This window comes from Pelodiscus sinensis, chromosome 1 (genome assembly GCF_049634645.1).
Source record: "Pelodiscus sinensis isolate JC-2024 chromosome 1, ASM4963464v1, whole genome shotgun sequence".
Classification (NCBI taxonomy): Eukaryota; Metazoa; Chordata; order Testudines; family Trionychidae; genus Pelodiscus; species Pelodiscus sinensis.
The window spans coordinates 38132154-38153838 of NC_134711.1; the positions used below are offsets into that span (position 1 = coordinate 38132154).

The 21685-nt window shown below is 40.7% G+C and overlaps 1 protein-coding gene across 4 annotated transcripts in view; it reads left to right on the forward strand.

Moving 5' to 3' along the window:
* Window positions 1-21685, forward strand: part of ZNF800 (zinc finger protein 800) — a 41149-nt gene that overhangs the window by 12402 nt on the left and 7062 nt on the right. For 3 of the 4 annotated variants that reach the window (XM_075928341.1, XM_075928331.1, XM_075928335.1), the window contains exon 4: window positions 7621-7764. The exons of the other annotated variant lie outside the window; for it this stretch is intronic. In XM_075928341.1, the coding sequence (XP_075784456.1) occupies window positions 7621-7764 (144 nt within the window). The remainder of the gene's footprint in view (window positions 1-7620; window positions 7765-21685) is intronic. 4 annotated transcript variants of the gene reach the window in all.

The window sequence follows — 21685 nt, forward strand, 5'->3', positions numbered from 1 at the left end:
AAATGCTTTTAATGGAAAAGTTTTCTGTTAAAAGCATTTTCAGAACAGTGTCTAGATTGGCAAGGACACTTTTCCGCAAAAGCACTTTTTGCGGAAAAGCGTCCGTGCCAATCTAGACGCGCTTTTCCGCAAAAAAGCCCCGATGGCTATTTTCGCGATCGGGACTTTTTTGAGGAAAACACATCTGGGCTGTCTACACTGGCCCTTTTGTGCAAAAGTTTTGCGCAAAAGGACTTTTGCCCCAATAGGAGCAGCATAGTATTTCCGCAAAAACACTGACAATCTTACATGAGATCGTCAGTGCTTTTGCGGAAATTCAAGCGGCCAGTGTAGACAGCTGGCAAGATTTTCTGGAAAAGTGGCTGATTTTCTGGAAAAACTGGCCAGGCTAGACACAGCCCAAGTGTTTCTGGATGAGATCCAGGTATACAGTTTGCCCTCAGAAGGGATTCTTTGCACATTTTTTTCAATTTGAAGTTGCTATCAACTCTTGTGTTTGAGTTCCTATTGTTTTTAAACCACACTCTCTATGTTCCACATCCATCCCCAAAATGTTTACATGATAGCAGTGATTTTTTTTCTGCCATTACAAATATAGGTATATAAAAATATACATTCCTCTCACAAGTGCATAAGGTCTTAACCATGTCGTACACATTTGGATTTAAGAAGCACCTTGAAATGCACAAAAATAGAGAACAAGCTGGGTTTCAGCTCAAGGTATTCAAGTTGATCAAATCAACTCAGCTTGGCAGCTCGTTGGAAAATGCAAGGACTCTGAAGAACCATTGTGTCCTGCATTTGTTGACTACAAAAAAGCATTTGACTTGGTGGAGATTAACGCTGCACTCAACAGGCTCAACTAAATCAGAATCAACCTGAGGTACCTGTTGGAAGAAATCAACCACAATTGTTCGATAAAGATAACATCAGTGAATGGGACGTTGAATGATGTTATACATAGAGGAGTCAGACAAGATGACACAATTTCACTTAAATTGTTTGCAGCAGTACTGGTGTCTCTGTTAAAGAAATTGAACTAGGACGAAGGAATTAGAAGTGATGGACGACATTTAACTTTTTCTCTTTGCTGTGTAATACTGGTAAAGAACACAATAGAACTGGAGCACACACCTTCGCAGGATATCAGGTGGAAACTGAATATGTTGAAGATGAAGTACACATGGAAGGAGCATTGTGGAACAGCAGTCATTACTGTAAATGGAAAACTAATTAAGGAAGTTGTCAAATATAAAGGGGAATGCAGTAGGAGGAGAGAGGTGGATTAGGTAAATTTCTTCCAAATAATGGCATATCCTAATGGGTAATGAACTGTGTGAAGAAAAGCAAAGAACTTTTTAACTCCGCTATTTTGCCATCAATGACACATGGAGCAGAAAGCAAGTCAACAATGAAAGTGGAAGAAGAAAAATTCGCTGCCACCCAAAGAGAAATGGAAAGGTGAATGTGTAAGAGAGAGCTTCATGATGGCATACAGAATGATGGGATTAGAAGGCATAAATAGGTGACCAATGTAGTGCTTTGTGATATGACACAAAGCAGAGATGACTGGTCATGTAAACTGCATGCAAGATAATATGTGGACAACCCATAATATTGACTGGATCCCCAGAGATCTCAAACAACTGTTGGGCAGATGGAAAATGTGCTGGGCCAATCCAATGCCAAAACTTTTTTCTCCAGAAATGGAAAGAGAGTTACCTCAACAAAATGGAATGGTGTGGATTTGTCTTGGGTTTGTGGAGAGATCGATGAGGGCAAGCCAGAACAAAGGTGATACCAAAATATTTAAATATTTGAAGAAGTTTGATTCAAGGGGACTCCTAATTTAGAATTTTTATGTAAAGGGAATACTGTGCAGTATTATGGTGGACCCCGATTGTGGGGGGTTTTTTTTTTTTTGGCATTATATTCTCCACATTGACATAGAACACCTATCTGACCACATTGAGTATTTTGGACTTGGGATGTATTTTGCTAACCTATTGCTTAATATGATGATTGACCCTACAATACTGCTTTATTAAGCCAACAGTTTAAGTAAACTCATGGTCCTCCTCCCCACTGGATATTTAATGTCAACCGTTTACTTTTGGATTAAAGTACAGAAATTTTATATGGCTCCTGTTATCATAGTCTCTGAGCATTTAACATTTTTTAATGTGTTCATCCTCCTAACACCTCTGAGCTTGGGAGTGGACAACAGGGGATGGATCACTCAATGATTACTTTTTCTGTTCATTCCCTCTGAGGCACTTGACATTGGCCACTGTTGGAAGAAGGGACACTGGGTTAGATGGACCTTTTCACTGACTCATTATGGCTTATGTAATACTGTGGTACAGAGAAATAAAATGACTTGCTCAACATCACACACATTCCGATGATGCAGAGAATTGAACTCAGGTGTTCCATACTAGCCTAGGGCTCTAACCAGTGGGTCAGTCTTCCTCAATACCAAAGTCTGACCCCTCCCCCCCACTCCAAAAAAGGTCTCTAGGTAGTCTCTAAGTATTAATATACTAATTACTGCTGTCCAGTGATTAAAAATTGTGGTTAATTGCCAGATTAATCACTCTTTTTAAACAATAGATTGCCATTAAAAAAGTGTTTTGGATGTTTTCCACATTTTCAAATATCTTGATTTCAATTACAATACAGAATGCAAAGAGCACAGGTCTTACTTTATATTTATTTTTAATACAATATTTGCACTGGAAAATTTTCAGTTCACTCAAAACAAGTACTGTAATGCAGTCTCTTTATCATGAAAGTTAAACTTAGTTAAACTTGAATTATGTACCAAAAACTGCGTTCAAAAATAAAACAATGTAAAATTTTAGAGCCTACATGTCTGCTCAGTCTTGCTACTTATTCACTCAAATTTGTTTACATTTGTGGGAAGTAATACTGCCAGGTTCCTGTTTACAGTGTCACCTGAAAGTGAAAACAGGTACTTGCAGGCTACAACAGTGCCATGCATCACAAAATACTTGTGCCAGATGTGCTAAAGATTCGTATATCCCTTCATGCTTCAGTCACTATTCCATAACCAATGTGGCCAGGCTGCTGATGAGTTCTGTTAGCTGATAGCATCTAATTCAGATTAAGAAAATGATCATCAGCAGATTTTTTTTTCTTTTTAGGTGATTCAGATTCTGTAGTTTCTGTATCAGTGTGTTGCTCTTAAGACTTCTGTAAGTATGTTCCATACCTTGTCCCTTAGATTTTTGTCAGGCACTTCAGATTCTTAAATCTTGGGTCAAGTACTGTAGCTATCTTTAGAAATCTTATATCAATACCTTCTTTGCCTTCGGTCATTTGCTGCAAAAGTGCTCTTAAAATGAGCAACGAGGTGTGTTCCGTTATCATCCACAACAGCAATAAGACAAAATATATGGTTGGGGGGTCACCAAATGAAATTAATAGGTAGCAGATTTAAAACAAACACAATCAAGTATTTCTTCCACAGTCAACCTGTGGAATTCCTTGCCAGAGGATGTTATGAAGACCAGGACTTCAATGGGATTCAAAAAAAGAACTAGATAAATTCATGGAGGATAGGTCCATGAGTGTTTATTAGCCAGGATGGGTAGAAATGGTGTCCTTAGCCTCTGTTTGTCAGAGACTGTGAATGGATAACAGGGGAGAGATCATTTGATGATTCTTTTCTGTTTATTCCGTCTGGGGCATGTGGTATTAGCCACTGCTGGAACACAGGTTACTGGGCTAGATAGACCTTTGGTCTGACCCAGTATGGCCACTCTTACGATATTCTGTAGAACGCAGGTAAAATAGAGTAGGAGATGTACAATTCTTTCCCAAGGAGATGAGTCACAAATATAATGCATTTTTTAAACAAGAATCATTAGCATGGAAGCATATTTTCTGAAATGGCGGCAGAAGCACGAAGGGGCATATGAATATTTAACATATTTGGCACACATACCTTACAGTGTCTGCTGCAGTAGTGCCATGTGAATGTCTGTTCTCACTTTCAGGTGACATTGTAAATATGAAGCGGGCAGCATTATCTCCTATAAATGTAAACAAACTTGTTTCTGCTAACGATTGGCTGAACAAAAAGTAGGACCGAATAGAGCCTACAAGTCCAAAGTTTTATATTGTTTTATTTTGGAGTGCAGATAACTTATAGTCTATATTTGTAAGTTGCACTTTCACAATAGAAATCATACTACAGTACTCCTATAAGGGGAATTGAAAAATATTATTTCTTTTGTTCATCATTTTTACAGAAAGACTTCTAGCATTTCACCATAGATGAAGGGAAAGTTAAATCACTGAAAATGGGTAAAGCCTGTGGGCTTGATTATTGAAGTACCCTGGAAAAAATAGCAGGCAGTGGCTTAGCTGTGTTTTTTCTCTGTTCTCCAAATTTTTGATTGTCTGAACTGGTCCCTGTCCTAATTATTTTGAATTAGTTCTGCTTTATTCCTATTTTCAAGCTTCAAATGTAGCTAATGCCTATAATGACAAATCCAACAGCCTAGCATCCTGTTTTTGATCTGTTACACCAGTGGTCCCCAACCTTTTCACACCCAAGATCACTTTTTAAATGACAGAACAAGCCAAGACCTACTGCCCCGCCCCTTCCTTGAAGATCCGCCCTCTCTATTCTCCTCCTCTCCATCACTTGCTATCCCCAGCCCTTATACTGCTGTTTTCCCCCCCCAATTCTTCTGTAGGAAGAGGTTTTTCCAACATTTGGCCTGTCTAGACTGGACCAAATGTCAGAAAAACCCCTTCTTTTGGAAGCCCCCTTATTCCTTGTGGAAAGAGGAATATAGAGGTGACTGAAAGATCATGTTTGCTCTTCCACTAAAAGTGGAAGAACAAATGCATCCCTGGATGCAGAAGAGTTTTTCTGGGATATCTCTGGAATCCTGAAATTCCTACAGTCTAGCCGTAACCTTGCTGGGTTGAGACAGGATGTGTTGGCTCTGGGGTGTGAATGAGGGATTTGGTGTGGGAAGGGGTGAGAGGTGCAAGCTCTGGGAGGAAATCTGGATGCAGGAGAAGGTGGATAAGGGGATACTGGCTCGGGAAGAGGGTGCCAGGCCGGGCAGATGTAGGGTTAGGGTACTAAGCAAGCCACAGACTTCTGGATGTGAGGGTTCAGGAATTTGGGTTGGGGTATGTGAGGGTCTCAGGGCAGGGGGTTCCAGTGTATGATAGGCTCAGATGTAGGGTCTGGGGGAAAGGGGAGCGCAGGAGTGTTACGATACTGTGGCCAGATTGGGGCTTGGCCCCAATTTGTGGTTTTTTGACCAGGCTTCATTTTTAAATAAAATATTGTGTCAAACAAAAAGTTTCTGCATTGTCTTTATTTCTGAGAAGGGCAGGGAACCTGTCTTGAGTCAGGGCTCACTGACCCAAGAAAAGTCAGTTGGGGCCACACAAGTGAGATGCAAAAAAGCCCCTCCTCCTTCCCCCCCCCCCCCCAAGCTTCACTAATGTCGCCCCAACTGTGTTGGTGGGAACAGGGGACATAGTACTGGGGAAGGGTGCTAGTGGGTGCTTTGGCAGGGGACAGGGTGCCAGTGGGGACAGAGTTCTGTGGTTCGGGACAGGGGAATGAGGACAGAGTTCAGAGAGTGGGGATGGGAATGGGGACAGAGTTCTGTAGCTGGGGATGGGAGTGGGGACAGAGTTATGTGGCTGGGAAGAGGGACCTGGGCAGTGGGAATGGGGCAATGGGGACAGGGGGCAGGGGGTTGTAGAGGCCCTTCTCTTGCCTTTTAAGACATGTAGATGAACCTCTGTGACTCAATTGTCTACCTAGATGAAATTGTAATATGTATGTATAGTATGAACTGGGGATGTCAACAATGAGTGATACTTGTGCTTTTCATATGACCTTCAGTATGTAGGCAGTGGTGATCTCCAGATAAAATGACAGTTTTGATATGTTTAGATAGATAAGGTAGAAAACAGAAATTTTATGTGAATTCTAACTAACTCAATATCCTAGTATAAAGTTAATGATTTGTGTATGTAATGCCAGGCCCACAGGCTCTTAGGGTAAATGGGGCCCTTTCCTTTTGCTTTGAACTTTGAGTTTTGAGTTAGAATCATGTAGTCTTTGAATGCTCAAAGCACTTAGATGTTATAGGGCAGTTAGTGCCATCTATTTTTGAAATCTGTTAAGAATATCTCAATCTTATGCTCAAAATACTGTTGATACACTGTTTAGTTCATATATTTTTTTTTAAAATAAACTTGCTATTTTGATTAAACATGGTAAAATTTAAAAATCAACATAGCTTTAAATATCATACTTCAACATTTTGGTTTGTTATTAAAACTCAAAAAAAAAGTTGGATATTCTGGATTACAAACATGCAGAAGAATTTTTCAGTCAAAAATACTTTTGGATATTTCTTGTCAGTTAATGAAAACGTGTGTATTTCTGCTAAATTGGGATTATGGCAAGTTTCTTTTCTAGTTTCATAGTTACGTAAGATGATGTGTAAATTGCACAAAAATGTATATTATTATTATTATTAGCTGTTTAATTTTATAGACTATCAGAAATAATTTGGTTATCCTAAATATGGAGGAAATACTGTTGAGCTCTTAACTTCCACTGAAGAAAGCAAGGGTTAAATTTATCCTTTGTTTGATTTTAAATGTGTGTCTCAAAGTAAGTCTTTCAGTGACTCTTATAGGTTTCACTTTTTGTGTTTATGGCAGCTATTTTAATTCAATTTCTCATAGCTGCCGTAGATATTAGTTGGTCTGCATCTGATCTCTGTATCTTCTGTATAAATTAATGCTAAGATATATTTTCAGAACAGGTATATAGTTTTAACTACACTTCCATTTTTTTAACAGAAGGATTCCCTCCTCCTGAATTAAAATATTAACACACAATCCAACATTTAAAAATATTTTTAAAAGGGACAGTATACTTATAGTAGACTAGATGGCTCAAATGTTCAGTCATTTATAGATTTTTTTCAAAACATAATTCAAAACTAATTTTAAAATTTATATTTTTCTTTATCAAGGAAGACCATAGGCAGACGAAAGATATGGGTCCAAATTCTGTTTTCTAATATAAGCGCAACTACATATATCTTTGGTACCCTCATGCAACGTTCTAGAATTTATCTCCTATTCTCTTTTATTTTTATTGTATTCTTTACATTTCCCTCCCGTTTGATAGTCTTTTAAAGTGAAAGTGTTTTGTTGTACATGCTTAATGCTTTCTGAGGAGCTTGAAAAGGTACCAAATAATGATTTAAATGATTAGGTGGCTGTTGTGCTTTCCACCTGGTAAGCAATTATAACTCATTAACCAAAACCCTCTTTTGGAATTTAGCTATTAGTTTTAATATTTAAGCTCATAATACTTTTGCTTTTTATACTATGTAATCTTGTTGTTTTCTTTAGTCTTTATCCAGTAATCCAGAATGTTTGAAGCTGACTTAAAATGAAATAGATAATGGTGTTTTGTTTTACATTATTTCCTATTTTAGCAGGGAAATTTGTTTGATTTGAAAGTGTTTTTGTTTTAATAGTGTGAGTTTAAAAAAAAAGTGTCTTATTTTAAGTGCAACATTTCTTTTGTTCCAGGAACTAAACAACTTAAACATATCTTGTTAAAAGACGTGGACACCATTTTTGAATGTAAAATATGCCGCAGTCTCTTCAGAGGATTACCAAATTTAATTACTCATAAAAAGTTCTATTGTCCTCCAAGTCTCCAGATGGATGACAGTAAGTTTTATTCACTGAAATATTTAAGCAAAGAATCTAGAATTGAGGGAGTTTACCTTTCTGTATCGTATGTAAAAACACCATCAGAAACCAGATTAAACTAATATAACAGGTAAATTAGAGGATCAGTAAAACAATGAAATACCTCATTTATATTGGTTTATCACTTGGACTCATTCTTTCAATCTGTCTGAAACTCCCTTTGTGTCAAATAGGAATTTTTTATGTAGAGAATGAGGGCAAATGATACTCCAAAGACTTTAATTTGGACCACTTAAGACTTTGGTTCTGCAAAGGATGTAAGTTTACTCACGTGAGTGTACAAATTTTTGCAGAATTAGGATCCAAGTCATAAAATTTAGTGTAGTCGAAAACTTTTCTATTTCCATAGGAAAAAGAGTGAGAGCATATAAACGAGGTTAGATCTAAGATGACTTTGAAGATTTCTCCCTTACGGATATAGGGCCATGGCATTGTGATGTGCTATACAGCATTAGGTAATTTTGAAGTTGTCCTTGAACATTAAGTGGTATTTTATTAATTATTTGAAGAGGACACTTTCACGATCTAAAAGTTGACCACTTGTATCTTTACACATGCCTCTTGTTAACATTTTCTTGCTTAACTCTTGAGATTGTTATTTTTCCTTTAACCAATCCTTTATGAAGTGGGAAAAACACAGGATTATGGATGGACATGACACATTATGTGCTGTTAAAAATTATTAGTATATTATGACAGAGTACAAAGTAATTGAAAATAGTGCTTACCACGATGGCGACCTGAGTTTGATTTTATTCTTATGGAAGTGAGGGGGAGACAAACTTGCTAATTTCATAGCCTATACCAAATGAAGTTCCAACTCTAACACCTGGACACAATACTTCTGAGTAAAGGCAAGCTTTACACAAAGTTATTTAGTGACCTGTAGAGGAAGGAAAAAGATAATTACAAAACCCTTTCAATAGAAATAGTAATAATGTGTATTACAGTAGCATCTGAGGCCAGTTGAGATCAGATTATTGTTCTAGGTACAGGCAGTCCCCGGGTTACATGGATCCGACTTACATCAGATCCCTACTTACAAACGGGGTGAGGCAACCCCGCACTAGCTGCTTCCCCCCAGCAGACCAGGGAGACGTGAAGCTAGCGCCCCCTCCCCCCCAGCAGACCAGGGAGACGCAGAGCGGCTTTTCTCAGCAGACACCTCAGCTTGAGAATAAAGGACTGAGGGAAGTGAGGTGTGGGAGAATAAAACTGAGCTCTGGAGAAATGTTTGGCTAGAGTTTCCCCTACAATATGTACCAGTTCCGACTTACGTACAAATTCAACTTAAGAACAAACCTACAGTCCCTATCTTGTACGTAACCCGGGGACTGCCTGTACTACAAAACTCCTGAAGCCAAGAGGTGCTAACCTAAATAGCACAGAGAGACAAAGATTGGAAGGGGCAATGAAGGCATAGAGAAGAAAATTGCTTTGCCTGGCATTACACTACATGTTAATGATAGCTGGTAATTGAATCCAGGTTTCTTAACCGGAGATAAACACTTAAAATGCTGCTGTGGAGCTATTGTAGTGCTTCTGTGTAAATGCTAATACCTCTGCCAATGAGGGCTTCTTCCCTTGCCATAGGTAATCTGCTTGCCTGAGAGGCAGTAGCTAGGTTGATGGAAGAACTCTTCCATTGAGCTAATACTGGTCTACATTGAGAATTAGGTTAGCATAGTTCCATCTCTCAAATATGTGGATTTTTTACACTTCTGACAGACACAGCTGTTCCCAAGTAAATTTCTAGTGTAGACCAGGCCTAAGCTTTTGTCTTATGACCTAGCTATTGATTTACAGTGTCTTTTTGACCAGCTAATGGTCTACTCCCTCATTTCCATCTCACTTTAAAGCTATGTTCCTGCACAGAAGTTTTACTTGTTCCATTAAAGCAACAAGGATTCTAATAAATTTCATTTAGCAACTGAAGATGTGGATAAAGCAGTTCTGTTATTACCATATAAGAATATGGCCCTAACTTTCTCTTACACTTGCTGGCTGGTCTGAACTGGAAAAAAATAGGCACAAATAAAGGGAGAAAGGTGAAAAGTATAGGAAGGAACACGTTTTTGGACTCTGCCATCTAATATCTGTATTCTGTGTTATTTTTTTATCCATAGGATTATATGGAAGTGACCTATTCAAATTTTGTAGCTCACGTGTCTAACAGTTTATTAAAACCTTTTGGAAAAGGGCCATATCTTTACTCTTTTCAGCAGGGGTGGGGAACCTTAGGCTTGGGGGCCAGATGTAGCCCCTGGATTGGGCCCCCGAAGCTGAGGTCTTCCCCCAAAGTTGAAGAGCTTGCTCTCGTACTCTAGACCCCTACTGCCACACCACAGTGCTAGAGCACACAAAATCTACTAACCTGTTTTCTCCCCGCTCCCCCTCCCCCGGGATCTGGCGTGTGAGAGGAATGAGGGGAGTGTCTGTCTTAGTCAAGGGTTTGATTTTGTGGTGGGGGAAAGGGATTGATTCTCATTTGTATGCAGCCCCCAACTGTTTTTTCTGTTGGTCAGTGGCCCCTGACCCAGAAACGGTTCCTCACCCCTGTTTTACAGCAATGAACACATTGACAGTTTCAGTTTTTAAAAATATTTTACCAACCATGTTTTTAAATCATGTTATCAAGAGTTTGAATTCAAATTGAAAACATATTGAATAAATGCAGTTCAGTGTACCTGGGTTAAAAATGTTTGTTGCACATCTCCTTCTTGCTGAATTAGATGAAATGGGCACATATTTTGTAAATATTAAATTTTAGAAGAGTATAATGTTAGATGTACTCAAATTTGAGCATGCTGGAGTCATGAAATTGATGCGAAAGCGGGGCAGCTAGAGCCCAGCTGTCCCTTACTCCCATCTGGGCTGAGTGAGCCCGGCTACCTGCACAGGGAGGTGAGAAGCCCAGAGTTGGGTGGAGCATTCCCCCAGCTTCTCCCCGCAGAGACTGCCCCTCCTGAATGGTGACTCTTGCTTAAGTGAGGATTTGCACCTCAGATGGAAGGAGGTTAGTATGGACATCCACCACAGCCCATATTTTTTGACTGTATAAGGAGGTGAGAGGATTAAGGCCTCCCTTACTAGTCCTCCATCAAATTATGCCTGAGGAAGTTAGGGAGTCAGTAGTGGCTGTTTCTGATACACTTCACCCCTTTCTTGTGGGGGAGAGGGCTCAGAGCACTCTTGGCTCCTTTTCTTAAATTATTGATCAAAGTAGTTGGTCAGTCATAGGAAGTGAATAAACTTTTCCATGAAAAAGGATGAAGTAATTTACTTCCTCCTCTGAGCTGGAGAGAAATTGTGACTGAGTCATCATTAGTTTTCTGGTCTGCTTGGAGATGCAGCTATTCATCACCCTTTATTCAGGGCAGGCTATAAAGTTATAGTTTAACCCTTAGCGTTTTGTCCTCTATTTGTGAATCCAGAGGGGATTAGCCTTGACATCACTTATGTTCTATGAATAAAGGCATATGAAAGACCTTTATCATGTGTCAGCTAAAAATAATAATCTGTCATAATGCAGAAACTAATTTCACAATATTTGGACAGTATCTACAGTGCTAAAGTTCTGATGAACAGAATTTAATCAACTAACAATTTTTTTTAATTAGTCCTTGCATGCAAGTAAAAAAATCATGTGAGAAAGTATGGGAAGAAAAATATACATAAGCAAGATCCACATTTGGAATTTTCTCTTGATCTGTCCATACTGAGGAAGTCATTAACAAACATCTTGCATGTGCTGTGTTGAATTTAGTGTTAGAAAAGTATAAATTAGTCCAACTAACTTAAATGTTATCTCTTCCATTTTATGTACAACTGTTTGTTATTCCATTGAAATAAAAGCAGCAGCCCAGGCAAGACTTCAGCACTTACAGTCCAAGGAAAAGCAAGCTTTTTTGGGTAATTGGATCTGTTAAATAGATTGAGGCTGTTCATATGTATACCTATAAAATGAAACAGGGACTCAGTTTTTAAACAGACTTCAAAAGCTACTGTTACGAGAGAGTATGAAGGTATAATAAAAATACAAAGCATCCGTGAACCTTCAATCAGCTGTTTTTAAAATCTACGGGGTGGAGCTCTTTAGTCCAGCACCACTGGGACCTGACCTGTCCAATATGAGAGAATTTGCTGGACTAGGCAAGGTTCCCTTGTCACTGGCCACCAAACACATTGCCTGTTGCTTGCAGGCTGCCCCAGAAAGCACCTTGCCCCCCCCCCCCCCCCCCTGTCTGGACTGCTCACCCAGCTGCTCCGGCTCATGAGGTGGGGCCCCGGCTTTGCTTGCTATGGACTGCTGTGGGGCTCCAGCTCTGGCCCATGCTCCATGGGGCTGACCCAGGGCTCTGGCTCCATGATCCATGGCAGGGGTTGGCAATCTGCGGTTCCTAAGCCAAATATGTCTCAGTACGGAGCCAAATATGGCTTGCAGTTCGAGCATATCTCCCAATGGGGAGCCTGTGCTGGCACTCCTGCCATCCCCCCACAGTATTGAAGCGACAGCACTGGCTTTGTGAGGGGAGGCATAGAGGGAAAGCTCCGAGCCTCGCTGTGCAATTGGGGAAGAAGCGGAGTCAGAAGCAGTCCCCAGTCCCGGCTGGCCCTCCAGCTCTTTTAGGCTCCTGGGCTCTCTGGTCCAGGATCATCCGTGGTCCAGTTGCCAGACCAGAGTGCCAGTTTTCAAAGGTGCAACCTGTATTCATGTACAAAGTTTTAACAAGTTTACAAATCATTGCTATGCAAACACCAGAAACAAAACAACCATTACAACAGTTAGCTTTTGATTAAAGATCATCTGATCTTTCTATTTACAAGTGTGCTACAGAGTGAGCATCATTGCAGCACCTATGTGTTGATTCTGGTGGTTTGATCAAACTGAGTGAAATTTCTGTGCACACATAATAGACCAGGTTTGTCTAACAAATGTTAATAGTAAAAAAAAAACAACCCAAAATTGGTCAGGAGTTCTATTTCTTTTTATTATTTTTTTATTTTTTTTTATTTTGGTAGGTGAATGTATTTTGAATGTGAGGTAAAAGTAACCAGATACCTAAATACCCATCTGTCCCCTCTCTCTTTTGCTGGGTATGTTATTTGTGTGTTTAACTTTTCCATAAACATAACCTCCCTTATTTTTTTGTAAACCATTCCTGTACAGTTGAGCTAATTTTCTTTTTTTTCAGTAAGAGGCTACTAATAGTCAAGCACTTACTAAACCAGTGGTCTCCAACCTTTTTACACCCAAGATCACTTTTTAAATGACAGACCAACCCAAGATCTACCGCCCCGCCTCTTCCTTGAAGCCCCTTCCTTGAAGCTCAGCGAGGGTGCACCACACTCTACATGGGCTGGTGCAGAGGAGAAGCTGCCTGGACAGCTGGCTGTGGCCTTCAGCCTGGAGGAGGCTGAACCGCACTCCAGCTGATAGGGCGGCTTCCCCTCTGCTCCTGCCCACGTGGAGCTTGGTGCATCCTGGCTGAGCGCCATGGCCAGCTGGCTGGGAAGCCGCTTCTCTTCACTCCCGCCCGACTGCCCTGCGCTCAGCCCGGGAAGCTTGCTCCAGCACAGCTGGAGCCTGACGCACCCTCCCTGGGCTGAGCGCAGGGCAGCCGGGCTGGAGGGAAGAGAAGCAGCTGCCCGGCCAGCTGGCCGTGGCGCTCAGCCAGGGTGCACCAAGCTCCATGTGGGCAGGCGCAGAGGAAAAGCCGCAGATCAGCTGGAGCGTAGGGCAGACTTTCAGCTGAAAGCCACAGTCAGCTGGCTGGGGTGTTTCAGCCCTCCCAGCTCCCACCATTCCTTGCAGCTACTCACCTGTGGTGTTGCTCGGTGAGTAGCTGCTCCTCAAATGAGGAAATCTAATGTAAATGTACTGCGCAGGGGCGCAGTTCAGAGAGGGCTCAAGAGCCACTCTTAGAGCCCCTGAGGTCTACTGGTAGATTGTGATCTACTGGTTGGTGACCACGGTACTAAACAATGAGAAATTGATTCTTTATTTTCTTTGTGACCATTTTCATTAGGAAAGCCCCAGGAGGATTACAGAAGGATTATTTGGTAATAAATATTCAGCACTTCATGATATTTAGTTATGGATAGGGTCTATCAAATTCACAGATGTGAAATTTGTCACAGACTGGTCTCCTCCATAAAATCTCATTTCTGGCCATCCAGTCCTGAAGGCATTGTCACCTGCCAACAGCAGCGGGAGAAGTAAGAATGGCAATATTATGATGCTTTAATAGTGTTCCTAGACTGAGAAATGCTGCAGAGAAATCACACATTTTTCATAGGTTAGTCAGGCATAAATAGCAAATTTTACAGGTGTGTTTTACTTATGCTGTGACGAACACATGGAAATTGTCATCGCTCTGTGCTTTAAGTAGACCATAGTTATGGGTTCATCCTAATACTTTTTAATGACTGGACATGTCAACCATACATATAAAAATCTCCTTTTTCATCACATTTTATCCAACATTAATTACCAGTCAGTATTCATTTTTTACCCTAACTGGTGTGAAATATCATTGAAACACTACCTGAAAGAATTTTTCTTTCTCTTGTGTTACAGACTGAGGTTGTCTTCTTCTCTTTTCCAGTTCAAACACCATTTTTCTGTGGTAATTTTGTCTGGCCACATCCTTTTCCCAGTGTGTCATATATGGACTCTTTGTTGTTTTTGTTGTTGGTAAAGTCTATAGAGATTGATATTAATTACTTATGTGTTTTGTTTTCTAATTGACCAGATGTCATCACTTCTATTAAAGTCAGCTCTTTCTGTAAAATAGGTTTTCTAGAAAGTGTTCGTGCTTGATTTGAAAGAATTGCTACCCGGAGAGAGCAGACTAGTTAAAATTAGTTTTTATTTCCAAGTACGTTAGAATAGTTCCTTTATTGCATAGCTGGCCACCCATGGGGATTCCATGGCTTCTCCAATTTATGAAGTTCCCTGTTTTGTGATATGGGATAAAATCAGGATTATTTACAGTGAGCATAATTGGCAAGGAAAAGAATTTCTTACCACCTAATTCTATTCTAAACTCGTTGAGTAGCCTTTGCTAAAGGGTGTATATACATTTGTGGAGGCAGTGGCTTTTTTCAGGGTAACCTAGTGTTGGCTTGTTCAATAAAGACAAATTGGTTGGATTAGAGTGTCCCCAATCCGCTACTGTATTAAGCTTGCTGGCTTGATAGTACCGTAGATTATTTGGAAAAGCCAGGGGAGCCAACAGGATTGCCAGGCCCCAGGGCAATGCGTGTGTGTAAGTGTGTGTGTGGTGGGGGAGGGGGGACTAGCTCTGCACTCCTGGAAGGGGCAGAGCCTTGGGCAGAAGGGGTGAGAGGGTGAGACATGGGTTTTCTGTCCCCACTTGGTCACATGGTGTCATAGGGCTGCCTCTCTGCACAGCAGCTACTGGAACCAGCAAGCTGGGAGCCTCTGCCAAGGGTAGAGGCTACAGCTGAGAGATGCAGGAAAAGCCAGTGCTTTTGCTGCTGCTTCTTCACAAGGAGCTAAAGCAACAGCTTTAACCTGTTTGCTGCTGCCTTGCCAAGTGGAGCTAATACTTGGGAGCTATAGGGAGGGGCTTTAAAGGAAAAGGGTATGTGCACCTGGAAGGGGGCCTGATTCAAGAAGTTGTGTGGGGCATGGTTCATCTCTGGGGGTATGTCTAGTCTACATGGCTCCGTCGACGGAGCCGTGTAAACTAGTTTACCCGACATAGTCAATGAAGCCAGGATTTAAATAATTCCTGCTTCATTAAAATAAAAGTGGCCACTGCACTATGCGAACAACCAGCTGATCCGACACAGCGTGGCAGTCTAGACATGGATTGGTCAAGAAGGGAAGCCTTTGTCGACCGCTCCTGTAAACCTTGTTTCACAAGGCATAAGGGAGTGGTCGACAAAGGCTTCCCTTCTTGACCGAACTGTGTCTAGACTGCCACACAGTGTCAGATCAGCTGATTGTTGGCATAGTGCGGTGGCCACTTTTATTTTAATGAAGCGGGAATTATTTAAATCCCTGCTTCATTGACTATGTTGGGTAATCCTTCGACGGAGCCATGTAGTCTAGACATACCCTGGGAGAAGCCCCTTGTTCCACCCAGTTGATTAGGTGGAGAATGGGGGGTGGGGCTCCACAAGTTGCAATTTAACTGTGGAAAAAGCCATATATGGCTCACGAGTGGTGATTTGTCCACCTCGGTCTGTTTTAAACTGTAGAATAGAGCTATGACTGATCATCCCAGTTAAAGCATACTTTTCATACTTTTTTTTTGGTAACATTAACATGATTACTTTTCAGTTGGTCTTTCCTGGAAACTCCCAAGAAATCTCTTGGTTAGTCTTTAGGTTACACCTCTAGTATCACAGTTTTTTTTTTTTTTTTTTCAGTTTCACTTCTGCCATTGCCAGTATTGCCCCCTAGATTATTAGATTGTTCTTTTCCTAATTCCCTTTTCCTGGGTTTTACCATTTGCCAAGGGATTTTCAGTGGTGTATCTGTAGCTACTACCTCTGGAGAATCATCTTGAACATCTGAGATTTTGATTTCTATCCCAAGCATCTTGAGTGTACTTTTTCCTTCTTTAAAGTTTTTTTCTGTGCAACACTGATTTTAAAAGCTAAATGGGAATAATCTTTTTCAGCTGATATCTGCCCACCTGAGTGCTGCTATAATTTCCCCAGCGCTTTGTGCTTTTTTTAAAGCTAGAGCCGAGAGGTTATTGTCTTTGAGTTTGAGCTCTGGCTACTCTGATTTTTTCATAATTATTTTTTTCTGCTGATAACTGTGACATTTCAACATTAGGTCTCTGGGGTTTATATAGTCTCATGGGAGTTATGTTTTGTGTGCTTTACAGACAGCTCAGCTGTAATGACTTCACAATTAAACTTTTGACATACCAGTTTAGGTTTCCTCCTTCAGCATTTTTAGTCGTTCCTTCATTCTGTTGTTCCTTTTCACTCTGTTTTCTATGTAATCCAGTATAAGCAGAATCAAACTATACTCCATCTGGTTCTGAGAGTATTTTTACACTGCATTTAAACATTAGTTGCTGGCTCAAACCAGATGACTTGGGTTTGCAGGGCTTTGCTAAGGCACCAGTTAATTTCATTGAAGACTTTTGGCCTTGAGCTACTCACCAAACTCTGGGGCTATGTCTACCCTGTGCTGTTTTGCGTAAGAAATATGCAAATTAGGCAAGCGTGGAATATCACTGTGCTTCATTTGAATAATTAATGAGCGCTGCTTTTTGCACAACAGGCTTTTGCACAAGAGCCATTCTTCCGCTTTTTTTCAGGAAGAACGGCTTTTGTGCAAGAGGGGGTTTTTGCTCAAAGGAGCCATGTAGACGGCTCCTTTTTGCACAAAAGCCTCTTGCACAAAAAGCAGCTGCTCATTAATTATGCAAATGAGGCGTGGTGATATTCCATGCTTTGCCTCATTTGCATATTTCTTGCACAAAACAGCATAGTGTACATATAGCCTGGGAAACTCCCACCTTTTCTGGATCCAAGAACCCAGGCTACAGCCTGAGTCTGGAAATCTATCCTGCAATTAAACAGCCCCTTAGTCTGAGTCAGCTGGCACAGGCCAGCCATGCCTGAGTATCCAACTGCAATGTACATATATACTCTTACTTGCTTCTCTTAGGCCAGTCTTTAGCATATGACACGTTATTCCAAGTCAGCAACTTCCTTCTTGACTAAAAGAAGCTTGGTCCTCATATATCTCATGGAATTATTGGCAGAGATCCCCTACTACAGTATGCTTGCTTTGATAGCCATTTGATTTTCTTCAGCCCTGGCATTTGTCTGATTTGCCTGCCGTGTGTTCATTTGAATTCTTAGAAATCCCTTCACACTGCTAGTCAGAAACACTCTCCTGAGTAAGGTTTTTTTTTAATTTTCATATTTTCCTGGAGAATCCATCCTCTGCCACTTTGTGCTTAGTTTTCTTAAGGAGTTTTTAGTAGGTTTTGGAAATTGGGGAAGACAAGTTGCTTTGCTATTACCTCACTTCATGGGCTTCAGACAGCCATTTTGTTGTGGTCTCTTGTCACAGCCAACTATTTTAGTAAACTTGATTGTTTTTAGGAAAAATGTTAGGTACTCAGTTTAGTTGAGAGAGACCAAAAACCATAACATTGGTTTAATGTTCACATTCCAAATCAAGCACAGTATACTTGCATCTTGTCTGGATGATCTAACAGGGCTTTCTTTATCTCTAGCTAACTGCAAAGTTATTGACCACTCCTTTTAAGGTTATCTTTAGAGACAGTTTATAATATATCTTGGAAATATTGGAATTACAGGGAAAATGTGTCCCATTAATTTTGTTTTGGTGATTAAGATTCTCAGGATAGTTCATCCTGAGTGACACATTAGGAGTGTTTTGTTTGAGGGCTCATTATAAATGGAACTCATTTCACTTGGAGGAAATGATCAATAAGTATCCTTTTTAGTCTGTCATAAACATCAACAAACAATCTCATCTGAGTTTAAAACACCTTATTCTGCCTTGACCTTTCTGTTGCAAATATTTTAATATCAATATCACTGTTGAAAATTGAAATATAAGTAGCTTTAAAATAAATCTTGATTTATTTACACAGATTTAGATATTCTGAATTCTAGTCCTATTAATGCAGTAGTTCTCAAACTTTTTTGGCCCGTGGACTACCTGGCTCAATGCAGACCTCTCCAAGGACCACCATTTGCTAATGGAAACTCACCATTAATTATGTGATTATACCTGAGACATTTTGATAGTGCTGTAGCTAGGGTGAATGGTTTAAATTAAACTGTTAAACAGATATTAACTTTCTCATGTTAGTTTATCAAACTTCATTTTAAATAAAGTAAAATATTAATTTATGCCCAACACAAAAAGGTTTCAATGTCGTCTTTATTTATGGCAGGGGTGGGGAACCTTTTTTGGGTAGAGGGCCACTGACCTACAGAAAAATCAGTTGGGGACCACACAAATGAGAAGCAATAAACTCCTCCAGAATCCCCACTGATGTGGTCCCCAACTGAAATATCTCACTCCAGTGGCACTCCAACCTCACAGGTGAGAGGAAGGAACAGGGAGACTGAAGTGCAGAGCTTCCCATAGGCCAGATTTACTTTTCTGGGGTTAGTGGATTTTGTGGACCTCCTTAGGCTCTAGGATGGGGACAGAAATGGGTTCAGTGTGCAGGACAGGACTGCCAGCGGGTGGAATGGGATGGGGGTGCAAGGTCTGGGTGGGAGGTGGGATGCAGAAGTAGCCTGGGAGTAGGGTGTCTAGCCAGGGGAGAGGAAGCAAGAACAAGGGAGGGTGCAGTGTGTGACCTGGAGGGAGGGTGCAGGAGCAACAGTGGATGCAAGTTAAAAACTACTTAGAAAAGTTGGGTGTCTTCAAGTCATCAGGGCCTGATGAAATGCATCCTAGAATACTCAAGTAGCTGATAGAGGAGATATCTGAGCCCTTAGCTACCGTCTTTGAAAAATCATAGAAGACGGGAGAGATTCCAGAAGATTGGAAAAGAGCAAATATAGTGCCCATCTATAAAAAGGGAAATAAGAACCCAGGAAACTACAGAATAGTCAGTTTAACTTCTGTGCCAGGAAAGACAATGGAGCAAGTAATTAAGGAATTAATCTGCAAATATCTGGAAGATAATAAGTTGATAGGTCACAGCCAGCATGGATTTGTAAAGAATAAATTGTCAGACCAATCAGATCACTTTCTTAGATGAGATAAGTCTTGTGGATAAGGAAGCAGTAGTGGATGTGGTATACCTAGACTTTAGTAAGGCATGTGATACAATCTCTCATGACCTTATCAATAAACTAGGGAAATACAACCTAGATGGTGCTACTGTAAGGTGGGTGCATAACTGTCTGTATAACCATTCTCAGAGACTAGTTACTAATGGTTCAGAGTCATGCTGGAAGGGCATAACTAGTGAGAATCTGCAGGGATCTGGTTTGGGACCAGTTCTGTTCAATATCTTGAATAATTTAGTGGCATAGAGAGTATGCTTATTAAGTTTGCAAATAATATCAAGCTGGAAGGGATTGCAGGTGCTTTGAAAGATAGGGTCATACTTCAAAATGATCTGGACAAACTGGTTTGAGGTAAATAGAATGAAGTTTAATAAGGACAAATGCAAAGTATTCCACTTAGGAAGGAACAATCAGTTTCACATATACAGAATGGAAAGCGACTGTCTAGGAAGGAGTACTACAATAAGGGATCTAGGTTCATAGGGGACCATAGGCTAAATATGAGTCAACTGTATGACACACTAGCAAAAAAAGCAAACATGGTTCTGGGATGCATTAACAAGAGTGTTGTGAGCAAGACACAATAAATAATTCTTCCATTCCACTCTGTTCTGATTAAGCCCAGTTGGCGTATTGTGTCTAGTTCTGGACAACACATTTCAAGAAAGATGTGGAAAAACTAGAGACGGTCCAGAGAAGACCAATAAAAATAATTAAAGGTCTAGAAAACATGACCTATGAGGGAAGACTGAAAGAACTGGGCTTGTTTAGTATAGAAAGGAGAAGACTGAGAGGGGACATGATAGCAGTTTTCAAGTACAGGCAGTCCCCGGGTTACATACAAGATAGGGACTGTAGGTTTGTTCTTAAGTTGAATTTGTATGTAAGTCGGAACTGGTATATATTGTAGGGGAAACTCTACCCAAACATTTCTCCAGAGCTCAGTTTTATTCTCCCACACCTCACTTCCCTCAGTCCTTTATTCTCAAGCTGAGGTATCTGCTGAGAAAAGCTGCTCCGCGTCTCCCTGGTCTGCAGGGGGGGGCGCTAGCTTCGCGTCTCCCTGGTCTGCTGGGGGGAAGCAGCTAGTGCGGGGTTGCCTCACCCCGTTTGTAAGTAGGGATCCGATGGAAGGGATCAATATTCTTATTGATAAACTAGGCAAATATAACTTAGATAGGGCCACGATAAGGTGGGTGCATAATTGGCTGGATAACCGTAGTCAGAGAGTTGTTGTTAACGGTGCTAAATCCTGCTGGAAAGGGATAACAAGTGGAGTTCCTCAAGGGTCTGTTTTGGGACCCGTACTGTTCAATATCTTCATCAATGATGTAGATATTGGGATAGAGAGTACGCTTATTAAGTTTGCAGATGATACCAAACTGGGTGGGGTTGCAACTTCTTTGGAGGATAGGGACATAATTCAAAATGACCTTAGCAAGTTAGAGAAATGGTCAGAGGTAAACAGGATGAGGTTTAATAAAGAGAAATGCAAAGTGCTCCACTTAGGAAGGAACAATCAGTTCCATACATACAAGATGGGAAGCGACTGTCTAGGAAGGAGCATGGCGGAAAGGGACCTAGGGGTCATAGTGGACCACAAGTTGAATATGAGTCAACAATGTGATGCTGTTGCAAAAAAAGCAAATATGATTCTAGGTTGTATCAACAGGTGTGTTGTAAGCAAAACTCGTGAAGTCATTCTGCCGCTCTACTCTGCACTAGTTAGGCCTCAGCTGGAGTACTGTGTCCAGTTCTGGGCGCCACATTTCAAGAAAGATGTGGAGAAATTGGAAAGGGTACAGAGAAGAGCGACAAGAATGATTAAAGGTCTAGAGAACATGACCTATGAAGCCAGGCTTCATGAACTGGGCTTGTTTAGTTTGGAAAAAAGAAGATTAAGGGGGGACATGATAGCGGTTTTCAAATATCTAAAAGGGTGTCACAAGGAGGAAGGCGAAAATTTGTTCCTCTTGGTTTCTGAGGACAGGACAAGGAGTAATGGGCTTAAAGTGCAGCAGGGGAGTTTTAGATTGGACATTAGGAAAAAATTCCTAACTGTCAGGGTGGTCAAATATTGGAATAAATTGCCAAG